Here is a 22,852-nt window from a genome sequence, read left to right on the forward strand (position 1 = left end):
AAAGGAAAAAAAAAAAACTATTAAAATTATGCTGATGGTAACTACTTTGAACACCGCTTGTAATTACAAAAGTCAAACATGACGTATTCGTCTTTTGTTATTGGTATATATTGAGTATTACCACTAGTAGTTTTCCTTTCTTAAAATGTGTATACATTTTTTGTCTCTCTCTCTCTCTACACACACACACACACACACACACACACACACACACACCCTATTGGTTCTATGTCTTTGAGGAATCATGAGTAACACACAAATCAAAATTTAATCATTTCAGAAACATTTATGTAGCACTCAACATCTGCAGGGCATTGTTACTGTGCTGAAGGGAAATGGTATGTATAGAGAAGATAAATTTTAAAAGGGTCCCATTTTAAAAACAAGATGCAGTAAATTGAGGAAGGTCAGCAAAAGTTATAAAGTAATTTTAATCCAGGTTAATCAATGTAGTTAATTCACTATTTTGTCAAAGTCTAGAAATTCCCTGGAAGTCTCTTTACTTCTTCCCTTGTTCTTCACTATCAGATTTAAATAACTGAGCTTAATAAGCAATTTACAGTAAATTAAGGCCTATGATGTGCATCACCATTTCATCTATGAACTACACATTTTTAGTTTTTACTGATATTGAGGTTCCCTAACAATTTTATGAAGTATTTTCCTCTGCAGCATATACTTATTCATATTATTTTATTAAACTATATGCAGCAGTCTACTCTGTAAAACTTTGTGCTTATCATTATTCATCTGTACATTAGAAATTAATTCATTTACTTATTTGTTGTCTCAAGGAAATTATACCAAAGTACTTACCTGAATTTCTCTAAGTTTGATTTTAATTCCTTTGGGTGTATCTGCTTCCATTTTTCAAAAAGACACACATGACCAATGAGTGTAACAAGAAAAAATACTTACAAGTGCAAGTTGTCCCATTTTCATCTAAAAGTTGATTATCAGCACAAGCACACACTCGGCCTCCCGGAATGGCCAAGCACAGTGTACTACAGCCACCGTTATTTACTCGGCACATGTTGTCACCTGCAAGAAGAGTGACGCAGGTTGTCAGAGAACACTGCTTTCATCCAAAGTTAGCCAGCTCTTTTTAGGAGATATATGTAGGCATAAATATGCATAAATATGTACATGTGGATATATATATATATATATATATATATACACATATGTATATTACATATCAATTATTGTAGTCAGAATCCCTGTTGAGTCCTTAATGAAATTCAGAAATGTTTGAAAATATATGATGTACTGGTACATGAGAGGACTTAGCATGTTGGTTTTAGGAGACACAGGTCTGAGTGCAGTTAGGTACCAGGAGAGAGGAAGAATAGAGAAGACAGAATGCTTTCTAGTCTGTTTAGGATCGTTTCCCAGATTAGTCCTAGTGGACTCAAGTCTGAGATCTTTGGAAAGTAGACCAAGAGGTGAAATGTGGCTTTGGATACCAAGTGAACAGAAAACAAGTGAGCACTAGGGAAGAGGTGGGATATTGTTCCCTCTTGTGTAAGGAGTACATTGGAATGTCTGTGCTTTGAGGACCCCAAGGAACACAGACTATCTGCGAAGCCTTAAAAATGAGCAACCTTGCTAGTACTAGGAGAATGTACAATGCACGAAGGTAAAAGTGCTGTCCCATTGGATCTAAACAGCAGAGGCACTGATGAGGCATGACAGACATTAATAAAGCAGTCACGAGGAGAAATTCATAGGCTACTATTTATGAACATATGGGAGACACCCTTGGGGATTTGGGTATAACTGAGGTAAAATTTGGAAGAGACTAGAGACTTTGTTTTATAAAGATGTTGGTAAGAGTAAATAAAGTTTGGATAATCATTATTTTGATGCCATTTATCCCTACAAGTTGCAAAGGCAAAGAGGAAAGTGTATTTCTTTAGCTATCTTTGTGTAGAATAGTTACAGAGAACACTAGCAATCCAACTTGCAGTGAAAATGTCAGAGTATTTTACACTGTTATGTTTTTCAATGTATCATTAAATGACGTTTTGATTATATCAGAAGATCTTATTCAAATATTAAAAATAAAGAGCTTTTAATTACTTGGACATATATCATACTATAATGATTAAAATTGCATTGGTGGTTAAAGCACAAGTGCTAAAGAAATGACTAAAGTGACAGACTAGGTTATTTTATTGTGAGCCTCAGGGGTTGGATGTGCTATGTAGAGATTATAAAGAAATGAATTTTTTTAAAAAGCCCTCAAAATGTTGCTATATGCAATAAATATTTAACTGATCCCTATAGATTATCATGTGCCACAGATCAGAAGAAACGACCTAAGGTATATAATCTTTTTTATTATTCTGAAAAGTAAATTATATTTGTTATGTTTATAAAAAAATATACTTGAAAGCTAAGGAAGTTAATAATTCAAGATAAAGCATCAATTTCTAAATTCACAGGATAATTATGCTTAGCTCAGCCTTTTTCCAGCAGCAAATGCAGAAAATTTTTAAGCAGCTTCCATATATAGTCATGTTTATTTCATGGCCATGAAATAAAAATATAATACTTCATAGGATGCTTTGTTCTATTTTATGCACATTATATACAAGATTAAATTGTATATTCTATATTTTAGTAGCATTCAGATTCTGTAAAATTAGAATTCAAAATATTTTGAGAAATATATGAAGAAATTACAACAGTAAGAAAAAAGATAGTACTGAAATCAATATATTAGGACATATGTTTATATTAAAAATAACTGCTAAATATATTTTAACTTAATACCATGACTCATACTTACTAGTCTCACTGACTATACACTTGAAATAATTAGAAATAAATTATCATTATTCCAACTTTTAAATATATCCCTTTTCTGTGAATACTACATATTAAAAGAGGAATTGACATTTGTCCTGTCATGATAGAAATTCAAAACCTAAATAAATTTGAATATTTCCACATTTGACATTAAAATTTCTTAGATTTTATTTTTATTTTAATAGCATTCTAATGTATTTTAAAATTTATTACTTGAATGTATTTCCAAGAGAGCTCATGTAATACATTTTTATTGAATTTCTAAATCTTACAAGACTTTTCATATAAAAATATTATCTTGAAAAAATGATTTTGTGACTATAAACAGTGTTAAAAATGGGCAGAGGACCTGAACAGAGAGTTCTCCTAAGAAGACATACAAATGCTCAACAGATATATGAAAAAATGCTCATCTTCACTAGCTCTTAGGAAAATACAAATCAAATCCACAATGAGATACCACGTCACACCTGTTAGACTAGCAATTATTGAGACAAGTATTAACAAGTTTTGGAGAGTTTGTGAGGAAAAAGGAACCCTCATATACTACTGGTGGGAATGTAAATTGTTACTATGAAAAATAGTATGGAGATTCCTCAAAACATTAAGAATAGAATTACCATAAAACCTAATAATCCCTCTCCTGGGTATGTACCCCAAATTTTTGACAACATTTATTTCTAAAGATATATGTACCCCTATGTTCATTGCAGCATTATTCACAGTGACCAACACATGAAAACAACTGAAGTGTCCTTTGATAGATGATAAAGAAGATGAGAATATATATATATATATACATACACACACACACACACACACAACACACACGCAATGGAATATTACTCAGCCATAAGAAAAGATAATAACTGCCATTTGTGACAACATGGATCGATCTTGAGAATATCATGCTAAGAAAAATAAGTCAGACAGAGAAATTGAAAAAAAAACAACAACGTGACTTCACTGGTAGCTGGGATATAAAACTGAAAGCAAGAAACGAACAAGACAAACAAACAAATAAAAACTCATAGATACAGACAACATTATGGTCATTACCAAAGGGAAATTGAGGCGGGAAGGAGGTTGAAACAATTCAAGCAGGTCAAAAATATGGTGACAGAAGATCTGACTTGGGGTGATGAACAACACACAATGCAATATACAGATGATGTATTATAGATCTGTACACTTGAAACCTATATAATTGTATTAACGAATATCACCCTCAATAAATTTAATACAATTAAAATTACACATAAATATCAATGAAAGAGTATATAAACATTGACAGTTATCATTATTGAGAATCCATAAGTACCTGACTAGGTCTAGTTACCTAAAACATTTAACTTAATTCAATTTTATAATAAACTTATAAGGTAGGTTTTTATCTAATTTGCAGGTGGGATACTGAGGATCTAAGTGTTTCAATGACATTTATATGACTTTTCTAATATCTAGAAATAAGAAAAAATCTTTGTTGAAAATAAGGATTTAAAATAAGGATTATTTATTTATAAAATGTAATAATAATAATAATAATAATAATAATAATAGTAATAACTATTATTATCATTAATCCTAAATTGAAACAAGGATTTGTCTTAATCTAATATGTACAGTGGAAAATTAGATATATATGGTATATGTTTCAATTTATTTGTGTCTTCTTTAACTTCTCTCTTTAATGTCTTATAATTTTCTGAGTACAAGTCTTACTTGGTTAAATTTATTCTTAGGTTTTTGGGGTTTTCTATGCAATTGTAAATTGGATTTTTTTTTAATTTCTCTGTCTGATAGTTTGTTACTGATGTGTAAAAATATAACCAATTTCTGGATATTAATTTTGTATCCTGCTACTTTACTAAATTCATTTATAGATTTTAACAGTTTTTTGGTGGAATCTTTGGGGTTTTTTATATATAGTACCATACTATCTGCAAATAATGACAATTTTATTTCATCCTTTCCAATTTCAATGTGTTTTATTTATTTTTTCTTCTCTGGTTTCTGTGGCTAGGACATCCAGTAGTATACTGAATAAAAATGGTGAAAGTAGACATCCTTGTTTTTTTTTCCTGACCTTAAGGTGAATGTTTTAAGCTTTTCCCCATTGAGTATGATATTAGCTGTGGGTTTGTCATGTATGTTGAGATATGTTCCCTGAATTGCCACTTTGCTGAGAGTTTTTTTATCATAAATTGAGGCTGGGTTTTGACAAATGCTTTTTCTCCATCTATAGATAAGACCTTATGATTTTTATTTCATTTTGGTTATGTAATGTATCACGTTAATTGATTGCAGATAACTGAACCAAACTTGCATACCAGGAATGAGTCCCACTTGGTCATTTGTATGAAATATCTTTTCCACCCCTTTATAACTAAAAGTTTGTCTTTCAATCAGATGTGGATCTCTTGTAGACAGCATATGCATGGGTCTTGTTTTCTTATTCATTCAGCCATCCTATATCTTTTGATTGGAACACTTAATCCATTTACATTTAAAGTGATTATTGATAGGTACATAATTATTCCCATTTTAATTATTCATATTTTTTATCTTCTTTTGTTTGTTTTTTTTTTTTTTTTGTTTCCCCTTGTCTTCTTAAAGAAGTCCTTTTAATATTCCTTGTAATATTGACTTGGTGGTAATGAATACATTTAGCTTTTTCTTGTCTGGGAAGCTCTTTATCACTCCTTCAATTTTAAATGATAGCCTTGCCAGATAGAGTAGTTTTGTTTCTATGTCCTTGCTTTTTATCATTTTGAATATTTCCTGCCCCTCTCTTCTGGTCTGTAATGTTTCTGTGGAGGAATCAACTGACAGTCTTATGGGAGCTCCTTTGTAAGTAACTAGTTCTCTTGCTGCTTTTATGATTTTCTCTTTGTCTTTAACCTTTTCCATTTTAATTATGTGTCTTGGTGTGGGTATGTTGGAGTTCATCATGTTTGGGACTTTCTGTACCTCTTGGGCTTGTGTATCTATTTCCTTCACCAGGTTGGGGAAAATTTCATTATTTCTTCACAGAGGTTTGTGAATCCTGGCTCCCTTTCTTCTTCTGGTACTACTATGATGCGAATATCGTTATACTTGATATTGTCCCAAAGGTCCCTTAAATGATTTTCTATTATTATTTTCTTTCTTTTTTGTTGTTCCATTGGGTGTATTCTGCTACCTTGTCTTCTAAATCGCTGATTCAATCTTCTGCTTCATTTAATGTGCTGTTGAATCTAGTGTATTCTTCATTTAAGCTATTGCATTTTTATTTAATTTTATTTCTGACTGGTTCTTTTTTATGGTTTCTATGTCTTTCTTTATTCTTACTATCTCTCTGTTGAAAATTTCATTATATTCCTTAAGCATTCTTAGAGCCAGTGTTTTAAACTCGGTCTATGGTAGGTTTGTTGCCACCATTTCATTCAGTTCTATTTCTGGAGGTTTTCCTTGTTCTTATATTTGGGACATGTGTCTTTGTTGGCTGTCTCTGTGTTTGCTTTTATGTACTGTGTTTTCCCGAAAATAAGGCCAACCCCCAAAATAAGCCCCAGTTAAGATCATCAGCCAGACAGACACATTCAGTACATTTTGACGATGTTCCAGAAGAAGATGACATGACTGTATTTGAATAAATGTAGATTGCTGTACATGAAAAAATAAGACATCCCCTGAAAATACTCCCTTATGTGTCTTTTGGAGCAAAAATTTATATAAGACCCGGTCTTATTTTCAGGGAAACACAGTATTAGGTAGAACTCCTATGTCTCTCAGTCTTTGCTGAGTGGACTTATGTAGTATTTGTCCCATGTGGTCCAGTGGTACAGTCTCCCTGATTACCTGTGCCTTTGTTCCAGGACTGTCCTTTGTGTGTATTGTGTGTATTGTGTTGTCATTGAGCGTTGATTGCTTTTGGAGCATCAGTGGGTAGAATTGACTCCCAGGCTAACTGGCTATGTGTATTACTACAGCCACAGTGTATAAGCTGACACCTCAAAGGTGGGATTTACCACAGTGGGCTCTTGTGCCTATTGAGACCAGCCATTGGGGGTGCTGCTTGTGGCGCTAACCATGTAGTACTCTGGTGTGCTCTGAATCCTGCCATGGTGTGTTGTTTCTGGTGTCTCTTGGGAGGGGTTTCTGTACAGGACAATTTCAGCCTTGCCTGTGACTGGCCTGGGGCTACGTTACAGATGCCACAAAGCTATATGTGGATGGTTGCTTCCTATGCTGGACCTGAAGAGATGTAGGGGTAGCCTCATGTCTCGGTAGGGTGAACCAAGGCTGGTTGCCATGAGTACTAGATCTGCGGCAGATTAGCAAAAGGCCCAGAGACCCCCTAGGCCTGTTGCCACCTGCTGGCTGCCTGTAAGTCTGAGCCATTGAAAAAGCCTCCGTAGGTGCATGGGCTGGACCGTTTGGACCAGGGTTGAGAGTATCCCCAATGATGCAGCAACTAGATGGGCAGGGTGGGGTCCCAGGGAGTCATGAAGTATGGCCTGTGTATTTTTTTTTAACAAATTTAATGCACATTCAGTTCTTGTTTCAGTGTCAACCCTGTGACCACTTCACAAAATACCCTGAGAACAACACAGCCAGCCACCACTCTCCTCAGGAGTGCAGACCCTTGAGAGGACACCGCTCTCCCAAAGAGAGGCTGTAGTGCTAGTTGTAGTTGGCTGAATGACACTGAAATTCCCCAGTCCACCTTGGGCCACTCACTGCTATAAAAGGTTTTTGCAGCTTGTGGGGTGGGTCCAGCCTCCCAGGTGCTGAAAGTTCGCCCAGCGATGCAGCACTAGCTGGGTGGAATTCCAGAAAGTCATGGAGTGTGGGCTGAGGTTTTTACAATTTGTTAATGTAGATTTGGTTCTTGCACTAGTGCAGGCCTGTGACTACTTTGCAAACTGCCCTGAGAACACCACAGCCAGCCTCCACTCTCCTCAGGTCTACAGATCCCCAAGAGCCACCCAAGAGAGGCTGCATCTCAAGTTGTGGCTGACTGTCTGCCATCAGTAGTTGCCCAGGCCACGGTGGGTCATCCATTGCTATAAACATCTTCTACAGTTTGTGGTATGGGTCTGACTACCCAGGAGACAAGAGTGCCTAGGAGCAATGCAGCACTATCTGGGCAGAATAAGCTTGAAGAAGGTGGTGCACATGTGTGGGTTTTACCAGACCAATGAAATCTCAGATTTGGGGAAGGGTTCAACATAGAAAATATGATACCCTCTTTTATGCTACGCAAGATGCAGGCTCCACACAGGGACAATGACACTGTACCTCCAACCCTTACTCCACAGCCACACAACTCATTCTTTCTCCATGTGTCTCTGGCACCTTTTGAGTCGCCACCCCTCCACTGGAGCTCAGATGAGTATTTGAAAGTAAGGAGGTCTATGAATGGGTCCTGTAAGATGATGTCTGGGTTTCCAGCCACCTTCTTTCTCACTGGGATGGACAAAGTCCTCACTGCTTTTCATTGCCAGATGTTGTGGGCACTCTTCTTCCTGGCACAGGACCACTGGGCTGTGTGGCTGGGACTCCTTCCTCTTCAAGGGACCTCTGCCACCAAAGTGTCCCTCCCAGTGTTCAACAACTACCTGTAGGTTTGGGGTCAGCCCATATCATGTCTCCATCCCTCCTACCAGTCTTGATGTGGTCTTTTCTTTATATCCTTAGTTATGGGGTAATGTTAAGCTCATCTTCAGATGATACTTGAGGTTTAAATTATTCTATAATTTAGTTGTAATTTTGATGTGATCCTGGCAGTCATAGTGTTTATCTTATCCTCCATCTTGGACTGTTTCTCAGGATTTTCTCTTTTCTATTTGATGGAGAGATAGTCTGGCTTGCAGATGAGAGAAAAATTAGACTTCACATTCATTATAAAAGTTGGATAAACACTAGTGGAGTGGGATCCTCAGTCCACATGAATTATGTATTTCATCTAGCATAGTTTCAGAAGAATCAACTTTGAATTATGTCAATCTGAGGAAAGGATAACATGTGTCTACATTTTTCTCTCTTATAGAATTATATGCTTAGCTTTCACTTCTTTGAAACTGTGTGTGTGTGTGTGTTGTGTGTTGTGCGTGTGTACTCTATTAGAGCCTACTTAGTATTTTGGGTTAGTTTTGATGATGCATCTCCAAAATGGGAAAATTGTAGAGAAAAAACGTTTTGTGATGATGGCCCTATCACTAAACCTAAATCTTATTAGAGCTGTCAAATAATGTAGTTAATAATCATGTCATGCGTTAAATTAAAAAATGCTGTGCCAATAATAGCAGTGCTTTGTAACTTAAGATCTCTGAATCCTGGCTTCTATAAAGGGAATCAAGGAGAACTTTAAAAAATTTTTTGAATATAAAATTGATCAATGATAAAAAAAATGACTAAATAAAACAAATGTTCCTTTACTTCTGTCTAAAAGTGTAGCAGTTATATTTTTTTTATAAATATTGGTGGCATAAATTAATCACACAAAAATACTCTGTGGTCAGAAAAACGTAAATTCAAATTCCAGTTTATCCCTGGCTCATTTTTTCTTGATGGCAAATGGCTACATCTACTTGATCATTGTGTTTCTCATATGTATAATAAAAATCAGTAGTACTCACATTAAATGTCTTTTATGAGATTTAAATAAAAATGTTTAGCCTACCTTCTGGTAGTTATGACAGTTAATTAGTTAATAAATATCATATATTTCACATAGAAACTAATTTATTAATTTTAGTTTGATTCAGGATAACATCCGTCAACCCTTTTTAGAATATTGTACTTAATTTTGATTAAGAATAATATTCTAAACCCTTTTTAGAATTTATACTTAATGAATTTCTCACACCTGTGGGAAAAATAAAAGTGTGCTTCTCAACCTACAGGATAAAAAGGCAAAAGTGTGTTAGCTTTAGATAATTGCTGTACTTCATATGAGGGATTTCAGGAGAGGTTTATAAAAATTGTCCTAGATATCAAATGTAAATAGAAAAGAAATAAAACTTATCAATTAAATCAGAAGAAACAACAGTAGCACGGGAGAAAAACATTTTGACTCTAAATCCCTAAGAATTATTTAGGAATTCATTCCTAGATGTAGCTTTTGTTTAGTATAGTGATATGTCTACCTTCCTGAAATAAGGTGATGTTACCAAAACATTTGGTAAGAGTCTTTCCTGATCTGGAGAGATCAAATTAGCTGATTCATTTTTCGACATCAAGTCTAAAAGTGTTCAGATATTACATTAATAGCATTCATAAATATATTTGCATGGTATTCCTGTGGGGTAGTGTTGGGGGTGGTGGTGATGGTGGTGGTGGTGGTGGTGGTGTGTATGTATATGCATATGTGTATGTATGATGCTATCTATCAATCATATATATAATACATATATTAACAAACATACGTATAAATACTAGATATAAGTAAATATAGACTATATATACTACATATAGAAATAAAGTGATATAACATAATTTCTTTTAGAGAAACAAATGAAAGAAAGAAGACAGGGAGAGAAGCTACACAGCTATATACAAAGCTATATAAGAGTAGCTTATTCCATTCCAGGAAGAATAATAATATGTACTACTTAGGGATTTGGTTTTCTATTCAATTGCAACTATTTTATCCTTAGAGAAAAGAGTATAACAAGACAATATATAACTAAAGTTTATGTGCCACTAATTATACGTTTTAAAATATTTATCAATATCTCATGTTCAAAAAATCCAAAGAGAACACCACTGAGACAAAATGATAACATGGTAAGATAACATGTTTGTATTTGAACATCTGAGTGCATTTTGCTTTGTAATCTAGCTACTTAGACCAATGCAGTAAAATATACTAAAAAATTAGATCCTAAGAAGGCTATCAAATTCCAATGGCTACTGACTGAGTAAAAAAGATGTTGACTAGACATACTTTCCATATTGTATTGTCTGTTCAAAAGATTCAGATATACCTAGTCAATTCTTAGGTATATGAAGACTGGGTAGAAAAATCAAATCAATTGATTATTTCATCTAAGTTAATGAAAGCTTTTCAATCAGTTTGGCTGAACACATTATCTCAGTAAAAAAGAACATGATGGTTTCCGCAATAAAAGTTGTACAAACAGTTTAGTTATCAGGGCTAAGTTTCCATTTTAACGTGCTTTTAATTAAGTTATAAAGTACTTTTAAAGAACACTGTGCATCTAAGGGATAGTGTTAAATATTTAACACTATCAGTGACACTGATAGTCAGTGTCACTGCTTGGAAAACCTAGTATATTCCTCATATCCTGTCAGAGGCATGTATTTTTGTATATGATTGTGAAACATTCCTCCTTTGAGTATTTATTTGAAACACTTATATGAAAGGAAAGTTACAAATATATGCCTCTAGATTAAGAAACTGTAAAGGCAAATTAATTAATATAAAACACAGATAAAATTGTTCTAAGTTTTACTTTTGTATAACAAATAATTATTTATTTCCTGTAGGAATTTAATGAAGAAATCATTTCTTCCCTTTGTTAAATTTTTATCATGTGTCCAAAGTTTCAGAAGGAGAAAGTGTTAGGATCTGGATTTAAGCCCAAGTCCATTTTATAGTAAGACAGGACCTATCTCATTCCATGTGTTACATTTAATTGATCAACTTTCTAAAACAACTAGAAATTTAAAGAAAATGTGAAAATGTCATGGAATTTGGCTATAGGAAGTTTAGCAATGACATTCAAGAGGAGCAATATCTAAGGAGAATGGAAATAGGAAATGTGATTGTATACTGATTGGTGTAATGATGTTCAGGAAACCAATGATTGTGAAATTAGAGGGAACAGTAATTCTAAAAAGAAGACTCTACAGGAGATGAAAAAGGTTGTTCCAGTTCAAAGTCTTGATTCTGATTTAGAGTAGACAAGCAACAATGGTAGTTATGAGCCAGACCAGGGTCAATGTGAATGCAACAGGAAATATTACCACTTGAACAATGCAGGCGATTGCTATATTGTTTATTTCTTGTCCACGACTATAGCTTATGCTATCTCAAATAGTTTCATTTTTACTCTTTTTAAAGATAATTTTCTTTTATTAGCTATTGAAACTGTACATACTTCTCACTTTACGTATTTCCGTTATTTTATAAAATTGTGTTTGTATCCCAATAAGGTGATGTTAATACAGTAGGGGAAAAAAAAAAAAAAAAAAACTAAAAGGAAACCCTTGATTGAGATGGTTTGCTTTTAATATCTCTCATTTACCTGAAATATCTTCAAAGAACTCTTGTTGCTAGAAAACTCCCATTGATAACATGTGCATTGATAAATTCAGGATATAATTTTCATCCTAAATGTACTAAAATGTGTGCTCATTAAATTTTCACAAGGGTATCTCCATTATAAAAAGTAACAATGATTTTAGATTCATAAACCAAGAAATCTAACACATACCTTACAAATGATTTTCTTTGTTTACTACCTAAGTTCTGAGTCAGGCTATTTATGGACGGCCTAATAAATATTAATTATTCATGTAGTTGATAAAACATAATGTATTATCTGATTTTAATAAGATGTGAATATCATAGTAGATTATTTTACTTTTATATCATCTAAAATAATTAAATACTCCTTAAATGTACATGAAACTAATCAGATAAATATAGTAAGATACTTTTAAAAATACCATTTTGCTTACATGATGCATTTTTGAATATTTTCCCATAATATTCCTTTCTCATCAAAGTTTTTCTAATTGCTCATAATAGTTACTCTTTGAAAACAGTAAGCTTTTTTACTTCAAATAACTGACTTCTTCTGTGAAGATGATATCATAAATCAAGCATTTGGACAAAACCTTTAATTTCACTCATATAGAATTCCCTGAGTTACTCCCTCAGGTTAATTTGAACAATAAAATATTTTTTTCAGTAATAAAGTCCAATATTTGATTGACTTTGGGGTAACTAGACACCTTTTATCATAAAATTTCATCAACACTGTTAAAATAAACCTTTTTTGTACTACTGTGAAGTACTATTATATGTGAAACTCAGAAGCAATTTAATCTGGTTTTTAATACCTTGTTGCTTTCGTGGATCATAAATCTGAAGTCCAAATAGGGGTGGTCTTTCACGCCTCAGTAATGTCACCTCATTCGTTATCAAATCTAGTTGAAAAATGGAACCGTTCATATAATCAGTCCAGAACACATAATTCCCATGATGTGACAGTCCAAAAGGATGGTTCAACTCTTTCCCACTGTAAACAATCTGTAAAATATAAACACATTGTGAAAATTCAGAACTGACCCTTAGAAACATAACTAAATATTTAGAGAAAAATGATAATCAAATAAGCATAACAGATAGTGATCTACCTAATACCTTAACTCATATTTTCTTTCAATATATTTGAAAAATGGATTTCACAATGTGAGCATATTTTTAAAAATGTTTTAGAGCATGTTATTTGAAGGAGATCATTTATACTTTATCCTTTTAAATTCTCTAATATATGGCATTATACATATGGTCAATAAATGCAAGCACTAAAATTATTTTGCCTGACAATCTTCCCTGTGTCTTTTCTTTATGATATTCTAGAATCATATCCTGGGATAGAAATTGACTTCAATAATTAGTATCATTGTAATATTGCTCATTCAATAGCCAAGGGATACACCATGGTCTTAAGACATTGGGAGTGAAAGGGATCTTCCAATTTAATTAGGTTAATGCAAATTGAAAAAATCTAGGAGATGACAGAAAGGAAGACAAAGATTTTCATTTTGGACATAGGAAAATGTATTGGTAGAGTAAATAGATAAACAAGGCTCACAGACTAATTTCATTTCTGATTATCTTGATGTATTCTTTACATTCCAGTTTTATATTGTTGTTTAAATGGAGCAATCATGTGATAGGTCCTGCTTCACATGTAGGGTTGTAGAAGAAGATAAGGAATATTCCAATAATATTCACCATTTATAAAATGATAATGTACTCATATGTAATATGAAAAAGCATTTTGTACTCGCTTCGTTTAATATTAGAAAACTGAGGATGCTATCCAAATAATGTAGTGTTAGCAATTCAAATTTTGTTTCTTTTATCTGAGGTTTTTAATAACAAATTTTCACACATCAAATAATTGAGACTGTTTCTTATTTTCTTACCTCCATGCAAGCTAAAATATCCTGGCTATTACAATGTTATGTATATTGTGTTACATATCAACATCTTCAAAGGAATCCTAAATATTTATTTAGAACCAATTAAATATGTGACATTAGTTTATGTGCCAATAAATTATACTCATTTGGAGAAAAATATTTCTAGCCCTGTCAGACTAAACCAATGATTAAAATGGTCTTAACTGATCAGTATACTATTTCTTTCTCAAACAGAATTCATAATGAATAGTCTTGGCTGATTGTGCAGTTTTCCTCTCCAAAAGTGCAGGAAGTGTAGTGTCAAAGAAAGCATTTTGGTAATTTCTAACATTCCACTTTCCATTATTTAACTAAACAGTTGAAGTAATTTCATAATGTTATATGTGCTTAGATAATTCTAAGATAAAATACTGAGGTGCTGTTTTATCTGCACTACCTCGGTTACACAGGCAACTGCATTATCAATTTTACCGAAGAATTTCAAAATCATTTTGCAATTATTCTACCAAAAGAGGGAAGAGGAAGTTGATATCTATGCATATCAACAGGCTCAAAGTTCAGTTTATTCTTGGGTTTCAATTCCAGTGTCATGATTTTTTTTATTCTAATAAATGCCTTATAATTACTTTTTTTTTATACTCTATAAGATAAATTTCAGCTGTAAACATTGAAGACATTCGAAAAGAGTTGGGTTGCTTGATCATAGCAAACTCATCAATAATGTAGAAAAACGGCATTTTCAAACAGCTCTGATATTCTGAGAGCTTCTTTTAAAAATCTCACAAATCCTGGCATACCACAGTGAGCCGGGCCTATTCTGGAGGCAAGTGCCAGCTGCATCACTTAATGCTCAGCCTCCGTTAGCCACCCCACAGAGACTATTGGCAGCTACCTCAGAGGGGTAAAAATAAACTTGAAAGTATTTTTAACACAACAAAACAAGACTCTGTGAAAAAAAAAGAATCCTGTGGGTTAAAAACAGCAGCGTTTGTCTTTTACCTTCCTGTGAGTTCCATTCAAAAACACTTTCTCAATATGATCATAATAGGCATCACACCAGTATAACGTGTTGGTGTGAAAGTCCAGAGTTAAACCGTTTGGCCACAGCATCTTTGAAGTCACAAAAATCTGCCGCTTGAAGCCATCCATCCAGGCCTTCTCGATCCTTCCCACGCTGTCATCTATTTCATCTTCCTCCCAGTCTGTCCAATACATCCAGCTAAGGCATTACAAATAAGAACGTACACATGTTATTTTGACCAGCTGCTGTACAGAGGAACACTTCCTCAGATTTGGCACCTCCATAAAACCTAATTACATTCTGTTTTTTTCTTCTATCCAAATGCATTATCTGCTAAAAGAAGGAGGCTGTAAAGTTTTGTTGAGTAGAGCCGACTCCAGTTAGACACAGTACAGAAATCCTACCACCACCACTACCACACTTATTGGCTGCAATGATTAATTAACCTAACAGCAAGTGCCAAATATTAATTTTCTTTGGTGTTCTTATCAAGTTTGGAAAATGGTTTTGGAGGCATTACTAATTATCTTTAAATGCTGTCCACTTCATGAAACATATAATCAATTATGTAATTAAAAGCAGGTTGACTGACATGAGAACTCAGGGCACAGTTAATGATCTACTCCAGACTTTATTTAATCTCAGATGAGTTATTATTTTTTTAAGACCGGTGGTTGGGTTGTCTTTGTTGTAAAAGGCACAGTCATATTGCATTTATTTGGCCAGGTCTAATTTGTCTTCGTGATGCAAATGATCTATACTTTATTGCTGCTTATTATTACCCCAAAACCCACAGAAGATGATTGAGCAGCACATGAGTTTAATAACAGCAGGTTGACTGACCTTGAGATTTTGAGCTTTAATTTCTACCTCAAACAAAAGCATCTGCCTTTAAAAACAAATCTTTCTGTGTAAGCTCTAACAGTGGGAGAAGGGCCCTTGAGCTAATGCTGCAGTTCCTTCATGAATAAGGTTAAAACCCTCCACCTGTGTTGTGTGAGGGTCATGTGAAGTTTCTGAGTTATTAATTAAAGTGTAGGTTTTAATTCAGTCACCTCATAAACCACTTTATAAAGTGCCAAAGCTCTCCTAAGCTGCTTATCCTAGAAATGCTCTTATTAGATCCTCTGCCTCACACATTTTTGTGGACCTTAAAGAATTTCTGAGGTCATTTGTGAAAAATTTGTATCCATGACTAATAATCCTAGAGTGAACTACACAGGCAGATTTGCGACAGCTGAGGATGTAACACACCATTCATTATTTCATGCCAATTACCATATTTTGCCATGTATAATGCACACTTTTTTGCTCAAATTGGTGAGGGTAAAATAAGGATGTGCATTATACCTGGGTAGTACTAACTCCGTAGCTATATAAATATTTTGTTATTCTTTTACTTATGCTTATGGGTTAAAAGCGTAACTCTAGAAGTCAATAACAAAACCCGTATGCAAAATAATGCCCTGAAACATGATAATCGGTTTTGTTGAACTTTTGACGGACTTGCAACAACAAAGAGTTCTTGGTCTTCTATGATGCGTAAATATCGTAAATTTGTTATCGATACATAAAGTTTCTTGTAGCTTGTATCTGTTCTTGTGTTTTGTAATTATTTGTTACATATTTTTTGTAACATGATATGTTAAAAAGATAAATGCAAATTCCTTTATAATACAAAAAAAAACAAGTACCTAAATGTAAACAAATAAAAATTTGAATTAAAAAATTAAAACAAAAGATTTTTTTTACCCCAGAAAGTTTGGGCAAAAAACGTGTGTGCACATTATTCAAGGCAAAATACGGTATGCTTTTTTAAATTCTAACAGTTTACAATGATGTTGATAGGTCTTTTTTTTAGACCTTAGAAAGTATATTGAGATTGGTGAATTTTATTAAATCAAAATATATTCTAATTCTAGAAATAAACAAGACAATATGCTTATCTTGTGTCCTGTATGTTTTTCAAGTGCTTTTATTATTGGGACAAATTACCGTGTTTCCTCAAAAATAATACCTAGCTGGACCATCACCTCTAATGCGTCTTTTGGAGCAAAAATTAACATAAGACCCAGTATTATATTATATTATATTATATTATATTATATTATATTATATTATATTATATTATATTATATTCCATTATAATATCTAAGACCCGGTCTTATTTTAATATAATATAATATAATATAATATAATATAATATAATATAATATAATATATTACCGGGTTTTATATTAGTTTCTGCACCAAAAGATGCATTAGAGCTGATGGTCCAGCTAGATCTTATTTTCAAGGAAACTTGGTAGAAACAAACCAAAAAGAAATTCTATTTGTTTTAATCCTATGTTATTAGGTAAAACTGCTTGACTTCCACTACATAAATCTACTATATAAAATGAAAATATGCAAATTTTCCTCTCTATTTATACTTTCTTAAAATCTTAAATATGGTTAATCAATGCAATTTTATTTTTATTGTCATTTTATAGCTTATAATTATCTCTCCCTCTAGCTTTTTTTAAAATTATAGTGGCACTTTTTTGGAGACTCCCTAACCCAAATCACACATACATGTGCACACACATATGCACACAAGAACAAAGAATAATTCTGGGTATTCTAAACATGTTTTGTATTTTTTTGCTATTTGAAGAAATATGTTTTTATGATCTGATCTATTGCTAAGATTATTTCTGTTCAAACAAAATATAAGAAAAAAAATTAAGTGATGCCAATCTGACAGAGATTAGATATGTGAACATCATCTATCCATTTCATTATCTAATTAAACATTATATTGTAAAAACCTTACAATAAATATCAAATGTAAAGATTCCTAAACATACAAAATATGAAATATAACCTATAAAATAAGCAGAAACTAATATAAAGCTTTTTATAGGTGAGACACAGGTTATTTATCAAATCAAAATTGTTAAGCTGGCCTTCTGATAATATGGCAAGAAAAATTGGACCTCTATTTTTCAAGGCCTCTTCAAATACAATTTTTGAGTAAGTTTATCCCTAACCTTTCTGTCAAAACAGGCTCTTTCCTTTGTTTCCTAGGGAGGTTTGAAAGTTAATTTATAGTATTTATGCCTTTCATTGTATTTGATGGTGCTGTATATCCAATGATTCCAATTAAAAATTAAAATAATTAAGGACAGGGATTATTTCTTGTCCACATTTATACCCTGTAACACTAAGCTTGGCTTTGTTGATATTAATCATGTCCCCAAATTAAACTGTATTATCTTGTGGTCAATTCTAGAAATACCTAAGTCCTCAAGAGTTTGTCTGTCATGTATGTAAAATAAATTGTACTATTGAAAAAAATTGCTTTAGTTGCCGACATAATATCTAGCTGTTAACTAGAGGGTGTGGTACTATTAATTGAGATAGGGATATGCAAGATACTGTTTGGGGGAAAATATGCACTTAGCTTTGGAAAATTTCAAATAGAGCATATTTTGAGAATTGAGAACTGGAAATGTAGTTTTCTAAGTTATTGACATAAATTATGAAATATGAAATTATTACAAAGGAAGGAGTCCATCTGCAGCTATCAGCTTAAGAAGAGCCATCGTAACTGGTTCCTCCTCCAGCTTCAACTCCATTTCAACAGTCATTGAAGCCTGCCAGTCCTATTCTTTCAGCCTTCTGTCTTAATCTCCGCTTTTCTGTTCCTACTACAAATACTGGTCTATCTTTCAGCACTTTTCAAAGGGAATACCTAACAGGTTGCTTCTCACACAGCTGTCATACTGCTATCACTTGTCTTCCTAAATCATGAATTGAAAAATATGACTTTTATTTTCAAAATCTTTCAATTACTCTGTTGTCAGCAAAATAAATACAAATGTTTAATTATGGCACTGAAGATTTCTGCTTGCTCTAGTTTTATCTCCTACTATGTCCCTTCACATAATCTCTACTCTAACTTTAACAAACTTATCTCTCCTCAAAACTGCCACTAACTTCTCTGCTTCTAAACAATTGCTTATGCGGTCCCTTCAGAACAGTGACTAACCTTATGATGGCACACCCCAAGCCCCTGGGACAAACTTTATCATTTTGGAAATCCTATTCATCCTCTAAACCTCAATTCCGAATTAAAAACTTCACTGAATTTGTGAAAAGCATGCATTCCATTCTACTTTATTTTATAGGTAATTGTGTGTGTGTGTGTGTGTGTGTGTGTGTATGTGTGGTGTGTGTACACAAAGCATACCATATTATAAACTTCTTGAGGACAATTATTGTCTTACTGATTCCTACTGATCTCTATGGTAGTTAATCAAAAACATATTTTAATAAAAAAATAAATGAATAAATCATGTACTTACTCTATAAATGGTTATGAAGCTAGAAAGTTATTGTATAGAAAATCTGTGAACACAGAAAAATCACAGATTTTTCTCCTTTTATGTACAGCTGCAAATAGGTATTATGGTAGGAAAAAATATAAATACATTATTTTTTCTGAAATGTTTTGATTAAAGTTATATTATGCTATTTTAAATGGAGTTTTTCAAACTAAAATTTCTTTCTCTTTTAAAAAAATATATTAGGGTGAAACGTTTATTTGGATAATGAAATTCATATGGTTCCATTTCTATGTCTATCTTCTAGTCCATTCTCGACAGAACAATAAGATTAGCATTATTTTTAATATGAATTTATATAAATCTGAGTATATCAGTTTTTCTATTTTACCCTTGCACTGAAGGAAAAGCACAAAGCTCTCATTATGCCGGACAAAACCCTGCTTTCCTTTCCAATTGTATTTCGGTCACTTTCTCCCTTGCTATGTACAATCCGACCTCATGGTCTTCATTTCAGTTCGTCTGACAGGCTTTTGCACAACTTAAGATCTTCTAATGTACCATTTTCTTTACCAGAAATACTCTTTCCTTCACTCTCCATGGCTGGTTCCTTTTCTACAATTAAGTCTCAGCTTACATGATGCCTTCTTAGAGAGGACTTTCAGCAAACCTATTTAAACATTTTCTATCATTAGTGTCCATCATGTCAAACTGTTTATTTTCTTCCATCACTTTGGTCTGGAGAAATTCCAGGAGTTGCTCATTTGGGACTTGTGTATTTTTGCATCTTCCCACTCCCTACCTTGCAGATGACACAAAATGTTTCATGAGGGTTAAGTCTATGCCTGTTTTATTAGCCTCTGTATACCTGGCACAGAGCTCTGGAGAATAGCATATTGCTACGGACAAATACACACACACACACACACACACACACACACACACACACGCGTGCGCGTGTATACATGCACATATGTGTTTATTTTACAGGTTGGTGCATGACAGCAGCATTCTATTTGTTGGATAGAAGAGAAAATCTGTTGGATAAAAGAGATATGAGAGTCATTCTTTGTAGCACTAGAGGCAAGTATAAGGTTAGTTGGAAGACATATATTACAGGAATGCAGATATTGCCTCAATAAAAAGATAAAAAAAGTCATAATCAGAATTTCCTGCAAATATTATAAACCATGTAGATTCTATTGGTTTGAAATCTAAGCTGAATTCCTGCCTATTAGGGTAGTGCTGAAGGGGATTCCTACATTTTAAGTGAAAAATGGAACTAGTAGTCTCTAAATTTCCTTCCAAATCATGATTCTATGACCTCCATATTTGTGTCATCTTCTTGAGTACCACAAACACCCTTTAACTCTATCAGAAAATATTTTCTCTAACACAATACAAAGAAGGAAGAAGCTATTTTAAGACATATTTGAAACAACTTTTTTCAAGTAGATTTAGACAGTGTGGTATAAGTATTTTCTCTTAAAATTAAGATTGCTTTGATAAAGATCAGATAAATAATTTGGTTTAAAAGTCTAGAAATAGAACAGATAATTATGGAATCTACACATAAAATTACTGAAATTACTTTATAATTATGCCTTACAAAAACACATACAAGAGTTCATCCACTGCTTCGGTGTCAACCCAGGAAGAAGCACCCTGACTGTATTTCCAGCTATTCTCAACACATACACTTCTAGGAACAGTAATTTGGTATCTTGGTTTATGAAGGGAGGCACATGCTTCCTAATTAAGTAAGTACTTTTAATATGTATGTAGCAAGCTATAAATAATATTCATTTTGTGATGCTATTTTGAAACAGTGATATGTAAGTCATGGAAGGGGTAAAAATCACATATAACAACTATACATATAAAATACGCAATCTATTCATTTCATTCTGGTATTCTGTTGGGAATGTTCACATTTTGTCAATATTACTACATGCACAGTATTGTTGGTTCAGGTAATAGCTCTGAATAAAAATCAAAGGAAACTATATTCACAGGGATTACACAAAATATCCCATCCTAAAATAAGAAGTAAATACTGTAAAATAATGTCATTATATGGAAATTATGTTTATGTCTAAAATTATGTGATTACCAAGACGAGTAAAAAGTAGCAGAGTATAGCAGTTATGAGTAATGTCTTGGAGACAGGAAATTTGGGCTTAAATATCTACCTAGTCTCTTAATAATTGAATGGTCTTTTGAAGATCAGTTACCAATTTCTTTGTAAAACAAGGATGAGAATAAAAACTAATTCAAAGGGATATTGTGAGGATTACAGAATAGGAATAATAGTACTTTATTTAACAAAATATCTGGCCTACATTAAATGCACAAAAGAAAACTTTGCTATTTTTTTGAATATATTAAATTTCAATAGACTTTAAAAATTAAATTGATTGATTCTCTGATTTAGTTGATTATTTGTCTTGGTGTCGGGTTGTCTAAAGTGGAGAATTATGGTGCTTGTCTGAATAAATCAAGTAAATATATCCTTCATACAAATAATCTGTGTATTTCAGTCTAATGTATTTTGACATGTTTATTTAGCACATTCTCTAGGACAGAAATTCACTAAATAAGTAACTTTTTCTAATTAGACCATTCACATTTGAATTCATATATGAATATAAGTAAAAATAATAAATATGTAAAAAAACAAATGCATTTAATATATTTTGCCTTATACAAAGCTGATCAAATATTTCATACCCATTAACAGGATCCAGCACAATCCCTCTGGGATGGGACATCTCTCCCTCTAAAAGAGTCTTCCGACTTTGAGAAGCCTTCTCCAGCCTGGCCACATTAATTGTCTTCCGATAGCCATCATTTGTCCAGTAAAGGTTATTTCCAATCCAGTCCACAGCAATGCCCTCCACATTATCCAGATCTATAAAAATCAATGACAAGAAACACATAAATTTTACAATAGTGTCCACTGCTTATGTTCTACTTAATATTAGGTTAGTGCAAAAGTAATTGCAGTTTCTGCAATTATTTTTAAACTTTTAAACCTCAATTACTTTTACACCATCTAATTAAAATGTTTAATTCAAAAGAGAATGAATTCTGATTCATGGATTTTATTATAGTGTGATTTTTGCAAATACTATCATTCCATGGATTATTTTCAATTGCCTTTTGAATGCAATTTTATGTACATGGCAGGCCCTCTCTCAAAATATTGAAACAATAATCTGCAAAAAACAAACAAACAGGGAAATAGAACTGATAAGATCAAAAAAAGGATGAAAGGTAAGTATTCAGAACAAAAATAGAGTGATACAGACTTTTAGAAGAATGATCAAGTAATATGAGTAATTCATGTGTTCCAAGAGTATGTTCAAACTCGTAATACATAATTTGAGTAATCAAAATAATGTGAATGCCCTCTTGCCAAGAGATGAATGGTTCAGCAGAACCATACCTTCGAAAGCCCAGGACAGGCTTTCATCATAAAACTGTATGAAGAGTGAATCTCAAAGGAACAGTGATATAT

The 22,852-nt window shown here is 33.0% G+C and overlaps 1 protein-coding gene across 7 annotated transcripts in view; it reads right to left on the minus strand.

The window, feature by feature from the left end:
* Positions 1–22,852, minus strand: part of LRP1B (LDL receptor related protein 1B) — a 1,877,633-nt gene that overhangs the window by 756,350 nt on the left and 1,098,431 nt on the right. For all 7 annotated transcript variants that reach the window (XM_081051911.1, XM_081051912.1, XM_081051910.1 and 4 more), the window contains exons 12-15: positions 22,063–22,243; positions 14,983–15,202; positions 12,892–13,081; positions 919–1,041 (exon numbers count right to left, since the gene is read on the minus strand). In XM_081051911.1, the coding sequence (XP_080908037.1) occupies positions 919–1,041; positions 12,892–13,081; positions 14,983–15,202; positions 22,063–22,243 (714 nt within the window). The remainder of the gene's footprint in view (positions 1–918; positions 1,042–12,891; positions 13,082–14,982; positions 15,203–22,062; positions 22,244–22,852) is intronic.

Source organism: Rhinolophus hipposideros (genome assembly GCF_964194185.1).
Source record: "Rhinolophus hipposideros genome assembly, chromosome: 6".
Classification (NCBI taxonomy): Eukaryota; Metazoa; Chordata; class Mammalia; order Chiroptera; family Rhinolophidae; genus Rhinolophus; species Rhinolophus hipposideros.